Source organism: Prunus dulcis, chromosome 2 (genome assembly GCF_902201215.1).
Source record: "Prunus dulcis chromosome 2, ALMONDv2, whole genome shotgun sequence".
Lineage (NCBI taxonomy): Eukaryota > Viridiplantae > Streptophyta > Magnoliopsida > Rosales > Rosaceae > Prunus > Prunus dulcis.
The window spans coordinates 12,682,394-12,700,819 of NC_047651.1; the positions used below are offsets into that span (position 1 = coordinate 12,682,394).

The window sequence follows — 18,426 nt, forward strand, 5'->3', positions numbered from 1 at the left end:
AAAAAAGAAGGCAGAATGGCCAAGAAAAGTGATAAGTCTCTAATAAGTCTCTTTGTGTGCATGTAACTGGTAATATACATTGCTTAAAACAAAACCATGTCTTATCAATTTACATCATACAGGAAATAGCACTGTTTTTACTCTCATCAAAATGTTCATGACAAACATTTTTGTCACATCACCTTATTAGTTGTAACACTACTCCATAAGTAGTTTTAGCCATGTACTAAGATCATATTTGTAATAAGAAAAAGGCTCCCACAGAGGAAATCTTAGGATGCATGATTCCTTCTGGGAGTTTGTTTGGCTGGCCAATAAGAAGTCTCCTTATGTTGGACCGTCATGGGGCAAAGATTTCGTATTTGTGCAACCCTTATAGCAGCTCATGAATTTAGCTATAAACTCTGGGAGAGAAAAAAACTTAGGTATAAGAATCAACTGTGATACAACTACATTTTTTTGTTGCCAGACCGATTCCAGACCGCGTATTCAGACATCAATGTGATCGATAGTCTAAATACAGAACAATCTAGCATCTTACTTTGTCAGACTGTCTGGGCAGAGAGCGTTTCCCACAAGCATAATGCATTTATATATCTAACACAAACCAAACCAGTTTGAAACAAGTTGTTTTACCTTCAATCCTCAAGAACTGCTTAATAGACTTTCTGGAATGATCGTTAAGCCTTTTACTCATTTCCTCATGATCATATTTGTCACTCTCAAACATATTTTCGTCATTCCTCTGCATGATACATGAGAATAACACATTAATAACTCATTATTCAAAACTTATCAAAAAATAAAAAATAAAAACTTGGCCTACAAGGTTTGTATTCATACGTTGTATTCATCGTACATGCTCTCAATTCGATCCTGCAAACTATCATCCAAATACTTCTTCAGCTCTGCAACCAGGGACTGCATACAGTGTGGCCAAATGAGCGGTCAGCGCAGTATGTTTTACTAACTAGTGTATATAAATTGTACCTATTACTTCAGTTAGAAGCATGCCACCAATAAAAAGGGAAACAAAATGCTTACTTGGAAAATGAATTCGGGGCTTACGCCATGCACTATAAGATTTTGAAGCTTTCCACGGATTATATATAGCCTGCCAAATGGTATGGAACGATTTCAATTTTTCTTTAGGAGGTGACAATTGAATCCCAACTTGCAAATGTTAATCACAACTTTAAACTTATTATAAAGAAATTAGGCTAAGCTCCATTCACAGCGAAGAATCTCTGTACCTCCGCCTCACAACATGCACACAAGATTCAATACATATTGTGACGCTAAGGTTATATATAACCGGCTCATACAATAATTTCTACCTCAGATAATTAGCTTCTAACCTACGATAACCTAGTATAGTACCGGCCCTCACTACATATTGAATTTATATAACAAATAAAATAGGCATGCAACTAGTCGAAAGAGCATACTGTTTTGGGCTTTGCTCTTCGATCATATTCTTGGCAATATCTGCAATGTTATCTTCCCAACCTGTCAAAATGACTTGATTTTCTTTGAAAGGATAGCTGCATGTACACCATTGCAGAGCACACCACCAAGCATGCGTAGATTAGTACAAGGAATGGTAGTATACCTAACTGGAAATTAGAAAAACAGATAAACCTAAACAAATCAAAAACAAAAACAACTTTTGTTTTCTTAATTACCATTTCTTCCAAGTAGCCTCGAATGATCGAATGGCTAGATAGAAATTGTTCTTAGAATTTTCAGCAAACCTTTCAGCCAATTCATGTGGCAAATCTATGCCTTCTTGCTTAGCTATGAACTTTAAAACTGCAACAGTCTGAAAATGCAGACAAGAAGCTTATAATCAAACTCTTTTTCAAAGAAGCCGAAAAAAACAAAAATGTTAGTTCCTCACCTCAGTCTTTGAAGGTGGTAAAAGCTCAACGACAGTGCAAAGTGATTTGATTGCCTGAAGCTTTGAGACATCAGAGCAGCAGAAGAAGACCTTATTACACCCTTTATACCTTTCTAATAGCCACTTTATATAAAGTAGGGCATCTGTAGATAGCTTGTCTGCCTCATATAAGATTATTGCTGCAGAAAGATAAATAATAGGCAATCAAAGAATTCATGAATTTAAAGTACTAAGCCTTAATTTCAGAACTAGGTCAACTTTGTGTGTGTGTTTATTTTTTCTTTTATACAGGTGATCCAAATATATACGTATATACCTCGACAGTTGTCGAGGCCGCAGGGCAAAGCTTTGTTGGTCGTCTTGTCCTGTGTTTCCCTCATGAGTTCAACAATCACATGCTTCTCATAGCCCTTCAGTTCAGAAAGATTCACTTCTACATGTTGAGGGGATTGCTTTACATGTACTTCTATACTACCAACCATTTCACCCTATGAAATCAAAGTAAAATAGAGTAAAAGGTCAAAGTGTGTTACATGCAGCAAATAGATTTCATAAAATATTGTTAGAGTTTTGTGTATAATGAGTGAGGAAGAAATAGCAGAGAGAAAGAGTAGAGAGCTAGACTCAATGAAACAGTGTATATTGCTATTGCATATTCTCTGCTCTAATAGAGCAAGCTCTGTGTGAGCTATAACTGTATGAAAGAATAGCTGGATTCTCTGACATCACAGAGAATCACAGCCTTACATCCAAAACTGCTCTCTAGGATTTTTACATGTGGCTACTACCACTTAACATGACTAATGAACACCTGTCTATTTTAGAACAAAGTGAATACACCATTTAGCTTAGAGGCCTAATTACATTCTTATCAGCTCATCACTTACATTTCAACACTCCCCTTTAAGTTGTGAGCTGATTTCACACCAAGTTTCTCTCTGAGGTAGCAGAAACGATCCTTAGCCAAAGCCTTTGTAAAGATATCTGCCAGCTGCTCATTTGTGGGACAATAGATCAAATCCACAGTTCCTTCTTGCAAAGCATCTTTAATAAAATGATACCTTCGATCGATATGCTTGGTTTTCTGATGAAACACAGGATTCCTTGTAATGGCAATAGCTGAAATGTTGTCACAGTGTAGAGGTGTAGCTTCGGTTTGAAGCTCTCCAAAATCTTCTAAGACAAACCTCAACCAAATAGCTTGCGTTGTTGCTTCAGAGGCACTGATATATTCTGCTTCAGCAGTAGAGAGTGCAACACAATTTTGCTTGACTGAGGCCCAAGCAAACACTCCACTACCAAAAGAAAAAGCATATCCAGAGGTGCTCTTACTATCATCCACAGAACCACTCCAATCACTGTCACAATAGCCAATTAGGACTGCCTCTTTTCCTTTCACATACTCCAGACCATAATCTAGAGTTCCTTTTACATATCTAAGAACACGTTTTGCTGTTCCAAGATGTTTGCTAGTGGGACAATGCATGAACCTTGCAAGCAAACTAGCTGCAAACATAATGTCAGGTCTAGTAGCTGTGAGATACAGCAGACTTCCAACAATCCTTCTGTATTGCTCTTCACTTGCCAATCCACTTCCATCATCCTTACTTAGTTTCTCTGAGGTAACTAGTGGAATAGATACCGGCTTACACTCATTCAAACCAAATCTGCTTAACAGAGTTGTTGCATATTTCTTCTGATGAATGAATATGCTTGTTGGTGTTTGAATTACACCCATTCCCAAGAAATGATGCAAGAGCCCCAGATCAGTCATTTCATATTTCTCCTTCATGTCCTTCTTGAAGTCTTCTATCATTTCTTGATCATTTCCAGTGTAGACTATATCATCTACATAAATGGATACTATCAAGATGCTTGCTTCACCTCTTGCTTTGACATAAAGAGTAGCCTCACTTTGGCTCTTTGTGAAACCACACTCAGCAAAATAACCATCAATTTCACTATACCAAGCTCTTGGCGCCTGTTTCAAGCCATATAGAGCTTTGTGCAGCTTGTAAACCTTGCTTTCACAACCCTTCACTACAAATCCCTCCGGTTGATCTACATACACTTCCTCCTCTAAGATGCCATTTAGAAAAGCTGACTTAACATCTAATTGATACAGCTGCCAACCCTTCTGAGCTGCAAGTGCAATCAGAGTCCGGATTGTGTCTAATCTAGCCACTGGTGCGAATGTTTCATTGTAGTCCACCCCTGGTTTTTGTGAGTATCCCTTAGCCACCAGTCTTGCCTTATTCTTCTGCACTGAACCGTCCAGATTTAGCTTAGTTTTAAACACCCATTTAACTCCAATCACTGGTTTATCCATAGATCTGTCAACAAGTTCCCATGTATCATTCTTTTCTATCATGTTCAACTCATCTTTCATTGCCTTCATCCATGACTCATCCTTCACAGCTTCTTCAAACTTCTCAGGCTCCATTGTGCACAGATTGCATTGTGCTAAGATATCATCCAACTTCCTCCATTTCAATGGAGTATGATCGAAGTTCTGAGTGTCTTCCAATCTACTGCTTGCCTTGCTTGATTCTTCATAGGAGACTGAGTCTATAGATATGAAACCAGAATTTCGATTTCCTACAGGTGTTTCAAACAATTCCACTTGAGAATTCCTAGGCTGCTCTTCAGCATTCACCATCACCACAGAATTTTCAGTTGCTTCCTTCCAATTCCATATTGCTCCTTCATCAAATACAATGTCTCTTGACAGTAGTAGTTTTCTAGTGACAGGATCAAACACTCTATAACCCTTCTCACATGTTGCATATCCAACAAACACTCCCCTTGTGCTTTTGGCATCCAATTTTTCTCTACTTTCTTTTGGTATATGCACAAAACATACACTACCAAATACCTTCAAATGACCAACTCCTGGTTTTCTTGTGCTATACGCTTCAAAAGGGGTCTTGTTTCTAAGAGCCTTAGTAGGACACCGGTTTAAAATGTATACTGCAGTGTGTACAGCTTCTGCCCATAAGTAATAAGGCAACTCCTTCTCATGTAACATAGCCTTAGCCATCTCTACCACTGTCCTATTCTTCCTTTCAACCACTCCATTCTGCTGGGGTGTGTAAGCCATGGAGAATTGTCTTTGAATCCCTGCATCTTCACATAGTTTATTGAATTCACCAGATGTGAACTCACCTCCTCTATCACTTCTAACACATTTCACTTTGTATCCACTCTGCAACTCCACCATAGACTTGAATTTTTGAAAACAGTTTAGTGCATCCGACTTGTATCTTAAGAAGTAGACCCAAATCATCCTTGTAAAATCGTCTATGAGCAGCATAAAATATTTATTACCTGCTAGAGACTCATTTTGCATTGGTCCACACAGATCCATGTGTATAAGCTCAAGGGGTGTACTTGCTCTCCATGCTTGATCCTTAGGGAACCACTCTCTGTGTTGCTTTCCCAGTTGACAGCCTCCACAGACTTCATTTACATCCTCCAAGTATGGCAAACCATGTACCATCTCTTTCTCCTTAAGCTGATGTAGACCTTTCAGATGCAAATGGCCCATTCTTTTATGCCAAATCCAGGTAGAATTGGATATACCAGCTCTTAGTGCAACATAGTCATTTGAGGGCAATGTCAATGGATAACACCTATTTTTCCTCATTTCCACCTTCATGATGAGATTCTCGAGAGAAGAACCATCATAGATACTGCACATGCTGCTTCCAAATACCAAATGATAACCATGCTCATCCATTTGGCCTACACTCAACAGATTTTCCCTCAAACCAGGTAGATACATGACTTCTCTGATATACTTTGTACCAGAGCTTGTGTCTAGTACTAAAGTACCCATGCCAGCTATACTTACAAGCTCCCCTGTTGGCATTTGCACCTTGCCTGTGACACTTGAATTTATATCAATTAACAGCTCCTTGTTCCCAGTCATATGGTTACTGCAACCACTGTCTACATACCATTCTCCATTTGCACTCTTCTCTGAAATTGCACAGTTTGCAAAAAACAGATTTCCTGTTACTTCTACTTGGCTTGCATTATTTGCTTTCTGCACTCCTTTGTTGGCAGTACAGTCCCTAGCCCAATGTCCAAATCTATCACACTTATAGCACTTAGATTGGCCCTTATATCTACATTCTCCAAAATGAAATTTAGAGCATACTTTGCATTGAGGCTTCACTCCATCTCGATGCACATATTGTGATCCATTTGAGGTTTGTGCAGCATCAGCTTGCTGTGGCTTCTGTCTAGACTCCCATGGTTTGTTAGGCTTCCAATTCTTCTGAGACTTAGTAGAACCAGATTGAGTACCATTCTTGTTCTGCCTTTTTGTATCGACTGAGAAAGAGCCAAATGCCTTCTCAGCCATGTCCACATTATGCATGTCAAACCGTTGCTCTTGACTTTTCAATATTGCAATAACCTCATGCAATTCAATAGTCTCCAAGCTCTTTGTATTTTCAATCACCAAACAGATGGGATCATATACTCTACTAAGACTGATTAACACCTTTTGAACCAGCCTCTCATTTGATAACACTTCTCCAAACGTTTTCATTTGATTTATCAATTCATTTAATCGAGTAAGATATGCAGTTAGTTGTTCACCTTCACGCATTCTCATATACTCAAATTCTCTTATGAGATTCTGAAGTTTTACAGATCTGACCTGATCACCTCCATGATACTCACTGTAGAGAAGACTCCATGCCATTTGAGATGAATCGGCATTTGCAATCCGAGGAAAGATCTGGTCAGAAACTGCATTTTGTATAATGCCGAGAGCCTTTGCGTCCTTCATGAGCACAGCAAGTATCTCTGCATCAGCTTCTTCTGATGATTCTTCAACTTTTGTTGTCTTCTTCTTCGAATCAGAGGTTGAAATTCCCTTTTCTACCGGACTCCATAGCCCAAGAGATTTGAAGATCGTCATCATCTTAATCCTCAAGAACTCGTAGTTCTCACCGGAGAAGATTGGAGTTCGTACTTCTGAACTTCCAGATCCAGCCATCCTTTGGTCTGAATCAAACAAAAAATTTTCTTCTCAGATGCTCAGATGAGCTTCGATTGAGCTCAGTGATCTCACAGATTACGCCCAGATCAAAAGACCAAACCTGGCTCTGAGGCCATGTTAGAGTTTTGTGTATAATGAGTGAGGAAGAAATAGCAAAGAGAAAGAGTAGAGAGCTAGACTCAATGAAACAGTGTATATTGCTATTGCATATTCTCTGCTCTAATAGAGCAAGCTCTGTGTGAGCTATAACTGTATGAAAGAATAGCTGGATTCTCTGACATCACAGAGAATCACAGCCTTACATCCAAAACTGCTCTCTAGGATTTTTACATGTGGCTACTACCACTTAACATGACTAATGCCTAACACCTGTCTATTTTAGAACAAAGTGAATACACCATTTAGCTTAGAGGCCTAATTACATTCTTATCAGCTCATCACTTACATTTCAACAAATATTAAGATCACAATTGTGGTGTAAATTTTGTAATAGGGTGATTGAATAGACATTAAGTAGGAAGCTTGATTAAGTGTGTACTATGATTAATTGTTCAATGTTCTGAAATCAATTAATAAAATAAAGCAACTTGAAACTAAACTACCTTCAAGTTAAATGCCTTGAATTCCTCCCTGGCCTGAGAAATTCACGGAACATGGAAAAATATAGCATTAATACAAATTTTAAATAAATTAAGAGGAATATAGTGAATCTTATCATGATACTTTACATGTATTGTGTCACGACCAAACGCCTCGCGAAGCATAGCCCAGATCATTGTTCTCTTCCCAACGCCCGGTGGTCCTTCAAAGATGAAATGCCCACATGCTCCTCCTCTGGCCTGTATATTTTTATTTTGAATGCATAAATTAATGTATCATACACAGAAAAAAGAAAGTACATAAAAAAGAATCAGGGTTCTTGATGTGTGCTGTTTATGCATACCAAAGCCTGCAGCTGAGTTGCTTTGTCTTTATTGCATATGAAATCTTCTAAGCACAGAGGTTGGTATTTGTCTGCCCACGCATACTCCTTCTGAGCTTCATTCATCACCTTTATTTCGTTTTTTGGTCTAGCTGCTGCTCTAACTCTCTCCCTCAATGGCTTCTCCTTGTTATATTCATTGCTACTCTTCATGACCTCTTTTCTCTCTATGCTCTCCTCCACCAAAGACGTCTCTGAATTCTTCGGTGAAGCATTAACTGTTGAACTCGTGGAGGGTTTGATCGCGGTGTACATTTCAGGCTGAAGATTCTTTTTGTACTCCTTGGTTCTAGAACCAAGGCAAGAGCTCCACTCTCGCACTTTGAATCCCGAAAAGAAGGTGGAGATTGAGGTCCAAGTAACAGCAGAGTTGTTGCTTTCGTGCCCGGGAGTATTAGCAATTGGATGCTTAGGGACAATGATGCTCGGATACGTCAGTCCCCTGATGTAATAGGGACTATACTTGGAGCTTCTTTCATCATCAATCTCATTCTTGTAATAGTCGTCCAGACTAATTTGCCCTACCCTCTTGTGATGGTTGACCACATTTTCCGCAACAAGTGTCTTATTGTAAACCTCGAGGCTTTGCTCTGTCAATTCTGAATTCCCCCTCCTCCCAATAAGTCTTCTTATTTTCCTGCCCCAAGAGAGCTTGACACTCGCGATTTTCAACGTGGGAGCTGAGCATGCAGACCGGTTTGCAGGGGGGAGGTCTTCTGGGAGAGTGTACTGAGAAGGCCAGGTTTTCTTGAGGCGTGGGAAGGAGGAAGAGCGGGAGATTATTGAAGGGCTTGACATTGTGTTGCAGAGCTGGTCTGCAACTTCTACTTGGTATCTGATGACATTATGACGACGAACTGGTGGATTTTTGGATTTGTGATGGTGATGGGTTCTGACGTGAGATGATTTTGGAATTCTGGATGGAAACTACAAAGAAGGTCGATGAATCTCATGAAGAAAAATGACTTCATGGCGTGATGAACTAGATTCGAGGGGTCAAATTAAACATGCAGCAGCCGAATATAGTTATATACTAAGACTCAATGAGCAAATTAAATACAGGTTTCTGACAATTGTAAATCTTCTTTTTGTTACTTATTGTTTGGGAGCATATGAGCTTTAAACATGCCAGACATTATTATTATTATTTTAAATTTCTAAAAAGAAAAAGAAAAAAATTGACCTCTTGTGATTATCACAACATTATTATCAGTACACAAGTTTTTTCTTTTAATTAGTGGGTTTGATTTCAACTTTCGGAAGAACAACAGGGAAAGTCCAGTGCAAACCAAATTTTAAATGTTATCTTCTGCAGAGAGATGAAATTGTGTCCTAAGTAGATTCTACCGTTTGGTGTAAACATAGAACTAAATCCAGAATGCTTTATTGTCTCCATATTCCATCCACATTTTCCACAGGCCCAAACAATTGGCCTGCTAGCTAGCTACCCACCAAAAAAAGATAAAAAAACCAAAGTGCAGCCTAGTTTTGCATACTCTTTCATTTGGGTTTAGAATTAACTATTGTTCCCAACAATAAAACATTATTCATCGCCAAAAAGGTCTAGTCTAGTGAAAAAGAGCATTGACTTGCACACCAGAGGTATAAAGTTTGAACTTCCATGGCATCTTAGTTGTGCGTGTGAAAAACTCCTCCCCTGTAGTTTACACTATCACTTGTACTAAAAAAAAATTACATCATTCAACAGTGAATCTGATGCTTGGCAATTTTTTCATGCTTTATCAACTAACCACACAATCATAGGAACCATCATCACTCAAACCATGTGAATTTGCAGGCTAAAGCAATTCACATATCACAAGCCTGTGAGGCCAACTAGGATGAACATTATAAACAGTTGCAATAATTAAATATTAACTAGTTGGATGCATATATATAACCAAAGATGATCACAGTTCTCAATATGAAATGCAAAACATGCATCACCGACGAGCATATGAGATTTTTAGTATGAAACGCATAACATCTCAGATTCTCAGTAGACCAATTCCCTTGGAAAGCATTCAAGTTACCTTAACCATTCAATCAAGAACAATCAGCTTGCAAATGAGATTGAAAAGAAATATGAAATTTCCCTATTCTTAATTTGGCATAGTCAAACATGCTCAATCGAGCAATAAGTGATTTACTAGTAGGTGACATGAGGAACATTTAAACAACTTGCTTCAAACAAACACACATCACGTTGGTATCAAAGTCTAAAATGCACAAACTAAACATACAAATAGACATGAACAATCCCTCAATGGCTAACAAATAAAGCACAGTTTCCAACATGTTTCCTTTGCTACAGAAGTCTGGCTAAATCAATCAGCAAAACCCAGCTTGTATAACAGATTGATAAACAATGAAATATCTATAGGGAGCTGAGGAAAATTGCCTCCCCCATTGCATATTGCAAATGAAAGATAAATTGACCTTTTTTGGCACACTATATTGTCAATCTCATAAATGAAACTATAAAGAAATAGATTATTGAAGAATAACTTAGCATTATACAAGCTCATAGTCAGGGTTCAAACGAACATACATCACATTGACATTGAAGTCTACGATGCACAAACCAAATGTACATATTACACATAAGTTTTCCATGAAACATTCCCTCAGTTTCAAGAAAAATAAAACAAAGTACCAACAGGTTTCACCTTTTTACAAAGATTGGTTAAACTAATCACATTAATTGGTGAATTTCAGCAGTACCTTCCATTTCCTTCACGTTCTTATTTCTTTCTCTTAGCAGCAGTTTTTGGTCCTTCAACAGTTGGCCCTTTTGGGTTAATTAAATGTGAGAGCACGTCCTCCTGAGGATCAACAACTCCAAGTGCTGTTTTTTTTTTTCGAGAACAAGCTCCACGTGCTGTTTGAGATGACAGATTTACTGCAGTTTCAGTAGCTTTTGCCAAATTTGAGACTAAAATCAAATCCTTCAATTTATCAGCCATTTCAGAGAAAGCACGAGTCCCATTCTCATACTACACCAACCAAAGCATTCAAAGAGTCAGATCACCCCACTAATTCGGGGAAAAGTACAAAGGTCTATAATGCAAAGAACATAACAAAACTCTCCTCTTTTTTTTTTGGTCAAGAATAAAACTCTCCTTTATTTTAGCATATTTTTACTTACCTTTTTTTTTTTTTTGGATTACAGAGTATATGTAGTTTAGTAAACTACAATTTGTTAATCCTACTTGTATGATGCAAACTTAATAAATTAATATGAAAACTGACAAATCCATAATGGCCCACAAATAGAAAGAAAGCAGGGATGCACACATATAAATTTAAACTGGAAAATAATGTCTATTGTTATAGATACAAGCTCAAGATAGCAAAGTTAATTGACATACTGCTTCAAGTTTGGCAAGAGCAACTTCCAACTTCAAAGAAAGTTGATGGTTTTCAGTTTCTAACGCCTTAATCTGCATATAAAAGGAAATAATATAAACCTTGCAGATTAGACAGATGAAAAAAACATGATTGTACATATATTAATGAGAATAACCTTTTGGGAATCTGCATACAAGCTTTTGTACATTGAAGCTGGGCTTTCGCAGAAGTCAGAGTTTTTATTCCTTGCCTGATTTCACAACCAACCGTAAAAGAACATAAAAAAAAAAAGGCTTCAAATAAGTAATGCAACTGGATAGAACTAACTACACCCAAAAGCTAATTATCTTCCTGGAAGAATGCATTACCTTTAAGTTCATTGTATCCAACAGTTGCACAAGATAGTTAACTTTTTCTTCCAAGCTTTTCTCCCCTGAGGTTGACCCGTGCATTTTATGAGCAGGCTGCTCATCTTCATTTTCACCTTCGCTAACGGTTGTATCTTCAATCACATGCTCCATATTCTGATTTTGAGTAGGCACAATACTATCTTGGATACGTAAAGATCGCCTAACAACAGCATCAGAGCGCTTTGGCCTTTTCCTAGATGTGTTGGTACCTTGTTCTTCAATTGGAAGCTTTGAGTTAGTTTGCTGTATCATCTCCAAACGTGGAGCTTCAGGAAGCTTTGAGTTAGTTTGCTCTATCATCTCCAAACGTGGAGCTTCAGGCCGCGGTTCCACTCTTTCAGATGAGGGATTTGTGCCTTGAGGCTTTGATTTGAATACCATGATCAATAATTAGTAAAATGTAGAATTAAGCCAAAAATGTTCGATCTATTTCACTGTCTACTCAAAATAATAGAAGCCACTTTCATTGAAGGTAACAACATTTCTGATCAAAGCAAAGCAAACAACAAATGCAACAGCAAATGTATCAAATTTAAAGCCACAAAAGCACACCACATCCACGCATGCAGAGGCAGAAGCAGAAGCAGAGGCTTCACAACGATCAATGATTTATATACACAGCGGATCTTGTAAAATATTACACAAACTGAGGAAAACAGATTTTATTTTTCAAAACAAGAACTTCAATTAAATACAAGATTTCCATTAACCTTTCACACAGTTGCTAAGTACCTTGACAATGCCTCAGCCAAAGAGCACCAAATTGCATTTACAATTGCAAATATAAGAAATTACTGCAATAAAAAATTTAAATAAATAACTAAAAACCATATAATGCTAGCCACCATGAACACTCCCCATGAGGCCAGCTTGAAACATGACATTTCACAAAGACAGGTGAAATAAAACAACTAAGCCATAACAACAAAATAGTCAAGACAGCTTGAAAAAATACAGAGGATGCACAACAAAAATGTAGCATGGGTTTAAACACAAAAACAAAAATAAAGTGTTGGTGAAATTTTATCTATTTTTTGTATAAAGGGGAGTTTACCATGTGAGCCATTTCTTCGTTCCTTGAAGCAGCTCTCCTACCCATCTTTCTCCCTGTTTTCACAGATTGAGCAAGTCTGCGTCTGGTTTGGGGGGGCATTGAGGAGTGGTTCGAGAAGAGGAGCACTGGAGTGCAGTAAATATGACTTTATACGTGGCAGTATAAGATTTGTCCTCGATGCTCTAAGTTGTCACATCAAATTTGTCTCTATGTCTTGGAAAGGTAAAAATGGAGACAAGGAAAGGTTGTTTTCAAATTTTTTTTCCTCAGCGGTATTTATGGTATGGTTGATTTTGTTGAAAAAATAGGAGAACGTTGGATCAACTACATAAACTTTTGGGACAGATGTCCAATATTGCATTCGAGTTCAAACTCTCTCCCGCATTTTGGGGTTGATTTTTAACTTTTGAGTTTTTATTTTGGTTTGTGTTGGGCCTCTCGTGATGGTAGAACTATGTAACTTGATATGGTGCAAATCATGTTTTTGAGCCCATCACAAAGTGTAGTTTCATAATCCGATCATTTTTTACCCCAAAAAAAAAAAAAAAAATTATATACTTTTAGTTTCCATTCAAATATAGGTCACGCAAAAAGGACTCACTAATGTAATAGTTTTGAGTAAATATTTTTTCAGAAAAGGTCTTGAGTTCAAATCGTTGTATTCGTGGTGTGTGCGAGTTTAATATGTTAGTGGTTTGGAGTAAATACTTTTTCAGAAAAGGTCCTTAAATGATCTTCGGATGAAAACTTTACATCATTTAAAAAAATTGTATCTTGCGTATGCTTGAAAATTTCTATTGTATCACTAAATTGGATTAGATTGTCCTTAATTACCAAGTAGAGTAGACTGAGTAATAGGATCCATGGCTTTGCTTTGATGCCATATCAAGTGCCGATATGAGTTTGCTTGATTCTAAAGTCCTTTAACCAAAACAAATTTCTAAAGTCTGCAGGTTGGAGCAGGGCTTTTGTACTTTGGGCCCTTTTGGGGCTTATGTCTTTTGCTTTCTGCTTAATCTATGAGTTAAAAAAGTTTGATCCTTGTACCCAAGTACAAGCTTTCTCTTCCTTGTTGAAGAGCTTATAAAAAGAAAAACAGCACATTGGGCCCAAGCCAACCCATATAAACTTTATGAAACAAAAGGTCGACCAGCACTTTTATTAGCATTGAAGATCTACCAACTGGTATTGTACTTCCCAAACATACTTAGGTTGAATTACTTCTCTGATTCAAAAGGAGAAGAAAGAAATACAATCATCGATATTTGGCACATCTTTTGTGAGGCAAATATGGTGGCAGACTCTTTAGCTAATCATCGAGACACTTTAGATAATCCTTCTACTTAGTTTTCTTATTTACCTTCATCTATCTCCTTAAAAAGTTGTGCACGATATTCGGAACCGTGATGTAATTTTTATTTTTTTATTTTTTTTTTGTTTTCAGGCAAAAAAATAAAGAGATATTTAGTTATATATTCATTCGTAACACTAGTAAATATAGATAAATCCTACACCATTTAATTTTTATAAACAAACCTTAAAAAAAATCCAAAGAATCATAGCTGGCCTTATTGAATTTAATTTTAATTATTAAATTACTTTAATGCCTTTATTGAGCGTTTTGACTTTTTTTTAATGAGATTTTAAGGTTGAGCTTGTTTTAAGAAATTGATGAAAGTTTTGTAATTTATAGGAAGTTCGAAGTCTCTTTGTTATATTATAAATGAGTTTTTGATGTGTTTCTAAAGTTCATTTTATGTAGATACAATTTGGGCCCTTATATTGAGTATAATAGTGAATCTCTCAAAACATGATTCATATAAACAACCCAAATGGATATATAGTCTTATTTTCCACTTATTATATATATATACATCCATCTTTTAGCTAGAATGAAAAAACAAATGGCCACTTTTATGTGTTTGAATGAACTCTTTGATTCTTTGGGTAAAGTTAACATCCTCCATTTTCATATTATAAAGTTTCCCAACAACTTGAGGAAGAAAAACATGGTATAATTATTCTAATAATTGACCTTCAAAATTCAAGTGCACGTAGGAAACATAAAAAACCAAACACAACCTTTTAATTTGTAGAATCCTGAAACCAGGTAATTATACAAAGTCATTGACCTTGTTACTTTTCTTGTTTAATATCTCTTATATATTGCTGGAAACTATAAGATAAGAGAACACAAAAAAAAAATTGTTACTTTGTAGTAAGATGATCTAAGTTAGGCCTTTAGTCTTCAAATTTTGATTATAAAATACATAATTATGAATAATATACTAGAGATGTTCTTGTTCATAAATGATTGCCCAAGGAATCTTCCCACAGGTGAGGATTTTCCATCATGTCAAGTCTTGTTAATCACTAGATTAAGGATATTTAAACTAGAAAAAGTGCTTATTTTAGCATACTAATTTGTTATGTCAATTCTGTGTTCCTTTATAAGAAAAATAGTAACGGTTTGGTTCATTAGGAAACTAGATATATGTTAATATATTTCATCTTCAAAGGGTTATGAAAAAAAAGTATGTTTCATGTATACAGTTGATCTCATTAACAATTGGATAAAAAAAATTACAAGCTCTGTGTTTTTAATTTAAAAGCAGCCAGCACTTAAATATAATGTCTGACCGAAAGTGTAGTTGATTATTATTTAAGTATTATGATTCGGAGTATGGTTAGCACTAATCCGTCGTGCACATGTAGATGACTGATAACTGTTGATTGATATTCAAATTTCAAAATGAATCGCACGTTATACAATCATTCACAGTCACTATAATTGCTTGAATCACTTTTGTTTAGAAATGTTTTTGTAGAAAACACTTTTTGCTTAAAAGCGCTTATGCTGATAGCATTTTTAATTACTGGAAATCTATAAATTTATATTAAAATTTGAGTTTTTTTAAAAATAAAAAACATACGCACTTCGAGTCAATTCTTATGGAATCACCAATTAGACACATCCAAAATACCTTAAATAACGTATGTAACTGAAAAACAAGTTAAACTATTTCCGGTAACACTACCAAAACATTTTCCTTTTTCTGAAAGTGTTAATAAAACATGTAAAAACACTTTACATGTTCGCAAATAAATGAGGTTTGAGATGAAACAAATAAGGACATATAAAAAATGACACATACAATCTATTAGAGAAAAAATAAAGAAAAAAACCGTCACATAACTTAAATACAGAATGTAGAAATTGTAATGACTTTGATACTTGGTTGTGGTTAGAGTTAATATTATAGTTGTGTAATTTTATTGTGAGTGTCTTGATCCGTTATAAAAGTACTTCATAAATTTCATATCGCTTCTAAATAATACCACTAATAATAAAAAAATCGAGTGCTATTTGCTTTTGAGAAAAAAAAAAAATTAAAACCTTGGACTTGCTTTAAAATGGCCACGAAAGTTAGGTGGAGCCATGATCTAATTGACAATCCCACAACATTATGTATTTCATACGACGAGATTAGGTCGCAAATAAAATAATTGATAATCACAACAACGTGGTGGGGACCTCGGATTTGATGAGACATTAGGCTACTGTTAATTACTTTTCTTGTGTCCGTAGACGCTTTTTGATTGGTCGATGATATTGTCGTTGTTGATATAATCAATGAAAGTTGTTAATATTTTAATCCCTAAACGACAAATTTGCATGTCATTAGGTTCCATGAGGAGCACTTGCCCTTAAACAATTATTAAAAGATGCTAAGTGCTTAATAATCTTTTTGAAGCAGTCAAAGTTGGAAAAATATTATTTTAACTCTATGTTGAAGAGGGCCTTGGACAATTATTTTGAATTTCGATTTTTTTGAATAATTTTTTTAATCCACAGTCTTTTATAATGAATACAATGAAGCAATATTTATGTTACATTACATTGAAACGAAACACAGTATCCAAAAGTATAAGTTATAAGCAGAGAATCCGAACTTTTTTAACTAAATTATTTGTTAACACGAAAATCGAATTTGGAATTTTTATCCCTCACCTCAATTGGGTCTAGTTGCTATGTTTTTATAAAATTGGATATACTTTAATACACTTGAATACTAATTTAATGCTTATTCAAAAGTAAAAACACTTCTTGCTACTATAATAATTCTACTATATTAGAGGCAAGACTCATGCTTTTAGAGGCTCCTCCCAACTAATTTAGCCATCTTATTGTTGAGTGTTGACGGGTCATTTTGGTCTTTAAAATTATGCAAAGTTAGCTAATGGGTGGATTTTGGTTGGCCAATTGAAGCAGAGCAGTGATTTAATTATTTTACTTTGACAATAACATTTCCTTTCCACATGAAAGCTTGAATAAAATTATCAATATCCGCAATACTGTCCTTAGACGTTGTTACACGTAGATGCGTATGTATATATGTATATATGTATATATGTGTTCGTACTCATCTACATATAAATAAATAAATAATAAATAAAGATGACCTTGTCAATTGGGGAGTGGAAGAGAGAAGGGATGATGGAGAAATATGATGTCGACAGGAATGATATTGGGGATTGGTCAAGTCTCGCATCCAAGAACAGATGGGATTGGATGAGCAAAATCCAAGGTAGGTTTTCGTCCTTTTGGGAAACCTCTTCGTTCATATCACACATATGAATTTATTTATTTATTTTATTATTTACTAGCTTATTATTTATTTATTGAATTATCTATGTTTTATGTGTGCTTTTTCTAGTGTAAATGCAGTACTTTTTTGGTGTTACTTTTGTGACAGCTTTTCGAACATGGTGACCGAAATTCGTGGGGGATCACTTACCAAAATCTTGGACTCAAAACTTATTTACTCGACACATTATCCAATTTTATAATACATGTTTCACTCTTGTGTTTTTCAATGGTGGTTCTTTTTTGTAAAAGTTAAATTAAAAAAACTTTCCCACTCGCCTTTGTTGCACTGTTTCTCTATGACCATGATCATGAAGATTATATGGATATGAATGATTGAAGGATGGAAACTTGTGTTTAGAGGTGGTGTTCCAATCGTGCAATTCCATGTTTGTGCTTAACTCCTTTAATCAAGTCAAATTAATTCATATTTGGATACTGCTTATGTGCTTAGTACATAAGTGTATCCAAGAAAATTCGCAACTTGTGATGCGAATCAGCAATCACTCACATCAATAATAACCGCACTATACACGAAAACACGAAAAAAATAATAAAACGCAAGAAAACCTTTAACGTTGAAAGAGCATAAACTATAATAATATTCAAAGTGTCTTCCTCTAGACTCTGAATTACTATTGTTAAATAGAGAAAATAACCTAGAGTCCTAATATAAGAAATAAAAACGCACAAGGAAAGTCCATAAATTATTGTTTTGTTTAATAAGTAAATTTAGACAATAAATAAATAAGTCCATGCGGTTGGGTCAGTTGGCCAAGGCAGTGTACATGTTCACTTGAGTTTGATTCCCCTGCTCATACATTGAAGTAGTCTGAAATATCGCTTTATTAAGAAAAAAGATATAGATGTAGTATTAGACTCCCCTAATTGGAACATGGAATCTAATTTTAGATTTATATTATAATAAATAAAAAAACCATTCAAGAAAACAATGAGTAGATCTAAAATAACTATTAGGCATATCTTTGTCGTGTTGAAACTTCAAGGCACATATACTTCGATTCCATGAATCCATCATGGCTAGTGCACCACAAATGAATGGCATA

At 35.7% G+C, this 18,426-nt stretch overlaps 2 protein-coding genes across 2 annotated transcripts; both read right to left on the minus strand.

Annotated features, from left to right (window-relative positions):
- Window positions 1-327: 327 nt before the first annotated feature.
- LOC117618149 (replication factor C subunit 3-like) lies at window positions 328-8,694 on the minus strand. The gene is made up of 11 exons (XM_034347762.1): window positions 7,858-8,694; window positions 7,643-7,753; window positions 7,517-7,549; window positions 2,217-2,388; window positions 1,901-2,079; window positions 1,686-1,822; window positions 1,449-1,544; window positions 1,045-1,114; window positions 844-921; window positions 637-745; window positions 328-404 (listed from the first exon to the last, which is right to left on the minus strand). Exons 1-11 carry the CDS (start codon window positions 8,692-8,694, stop codon window positions 328-330), a joined length of 1,899 nt encoding a protein of 632 aa, XP_034203653.1.
- Window positions 8,695-10,385: 1,691 nt separating this feature from the next.
- On the minus strand, window positions 10,386-12,846 carry LOC117619180. The gene is made up of 5 exons (XM_034349060.1): window positions 12,712-12,846; window positions 11,616-12,020; window positions 11,423-11,497; window positions 11,268-11,339; window positions 10,386-10,892 (listed from the first exon to the last, which is right to left on the minus strand). The coding sequence occupies exons 1-5, from the start codon at window positions 12,808-12,810 to the stop codon at window positions 10,641-10,643; spliced, it is 903 nt and encodes a 300-aa protein (XP_034204951.1). The 5' UTR covers window positions 12,811-12,846; the 3' UTR covers window positions 10,386-10,640.
- Between the last annotated feature and the right edge of the window lie 5,580 nt (window positions 12,847-18,426).

Excerpts from the sequence above, each read along its gene's own strand:
- LOC117618149 (XM_034347762.1), bottom strand. The coding sequence starts at position 8,694 with ATGTCAAGCCCTTCAATAATCTCCCGCTCTTCCTCCTTCCCACGCCTC. Across the intron at positions 1,545-1,685 it reads GAGGCTACTTGGAAGAAATG|CTATCCTTTCAAAGAAAATC; the intron begins GTAATTAAGAAA and ends GTGTACATGCAG. Across the intron at positions 405-636 it reads GCAGTTCTTGAGGATTGAAG|AGTTTATAGCTAAATTCATG; the intron begins GTAAAACAACTT and ends TTTCTCTCCCAG.
- LOC117619180 (XM_034349060.1), bottom strand. The coding sequence starts at position 12,810 with ATGCCCCCCCAAACCAGACGCAGACTTGCTCAATCTGTGAAAACAGGG. Across the intron at positions 11,340-11,422 it reads TGTATGCAGATTCCCAAAAG|ATTAAGGCGTTAGAAACTGA; the intron begins GTTATTCTCATT and ends TTTTATATGCAG. Across the intron at positions 10,893-11,267 it reads CTCTTGCCAAACTTGAAGCA|TATGAGAATGGGACTCGTGC; the intron begins GTATGTCAATTA and ends TGGTTGGTGTAG.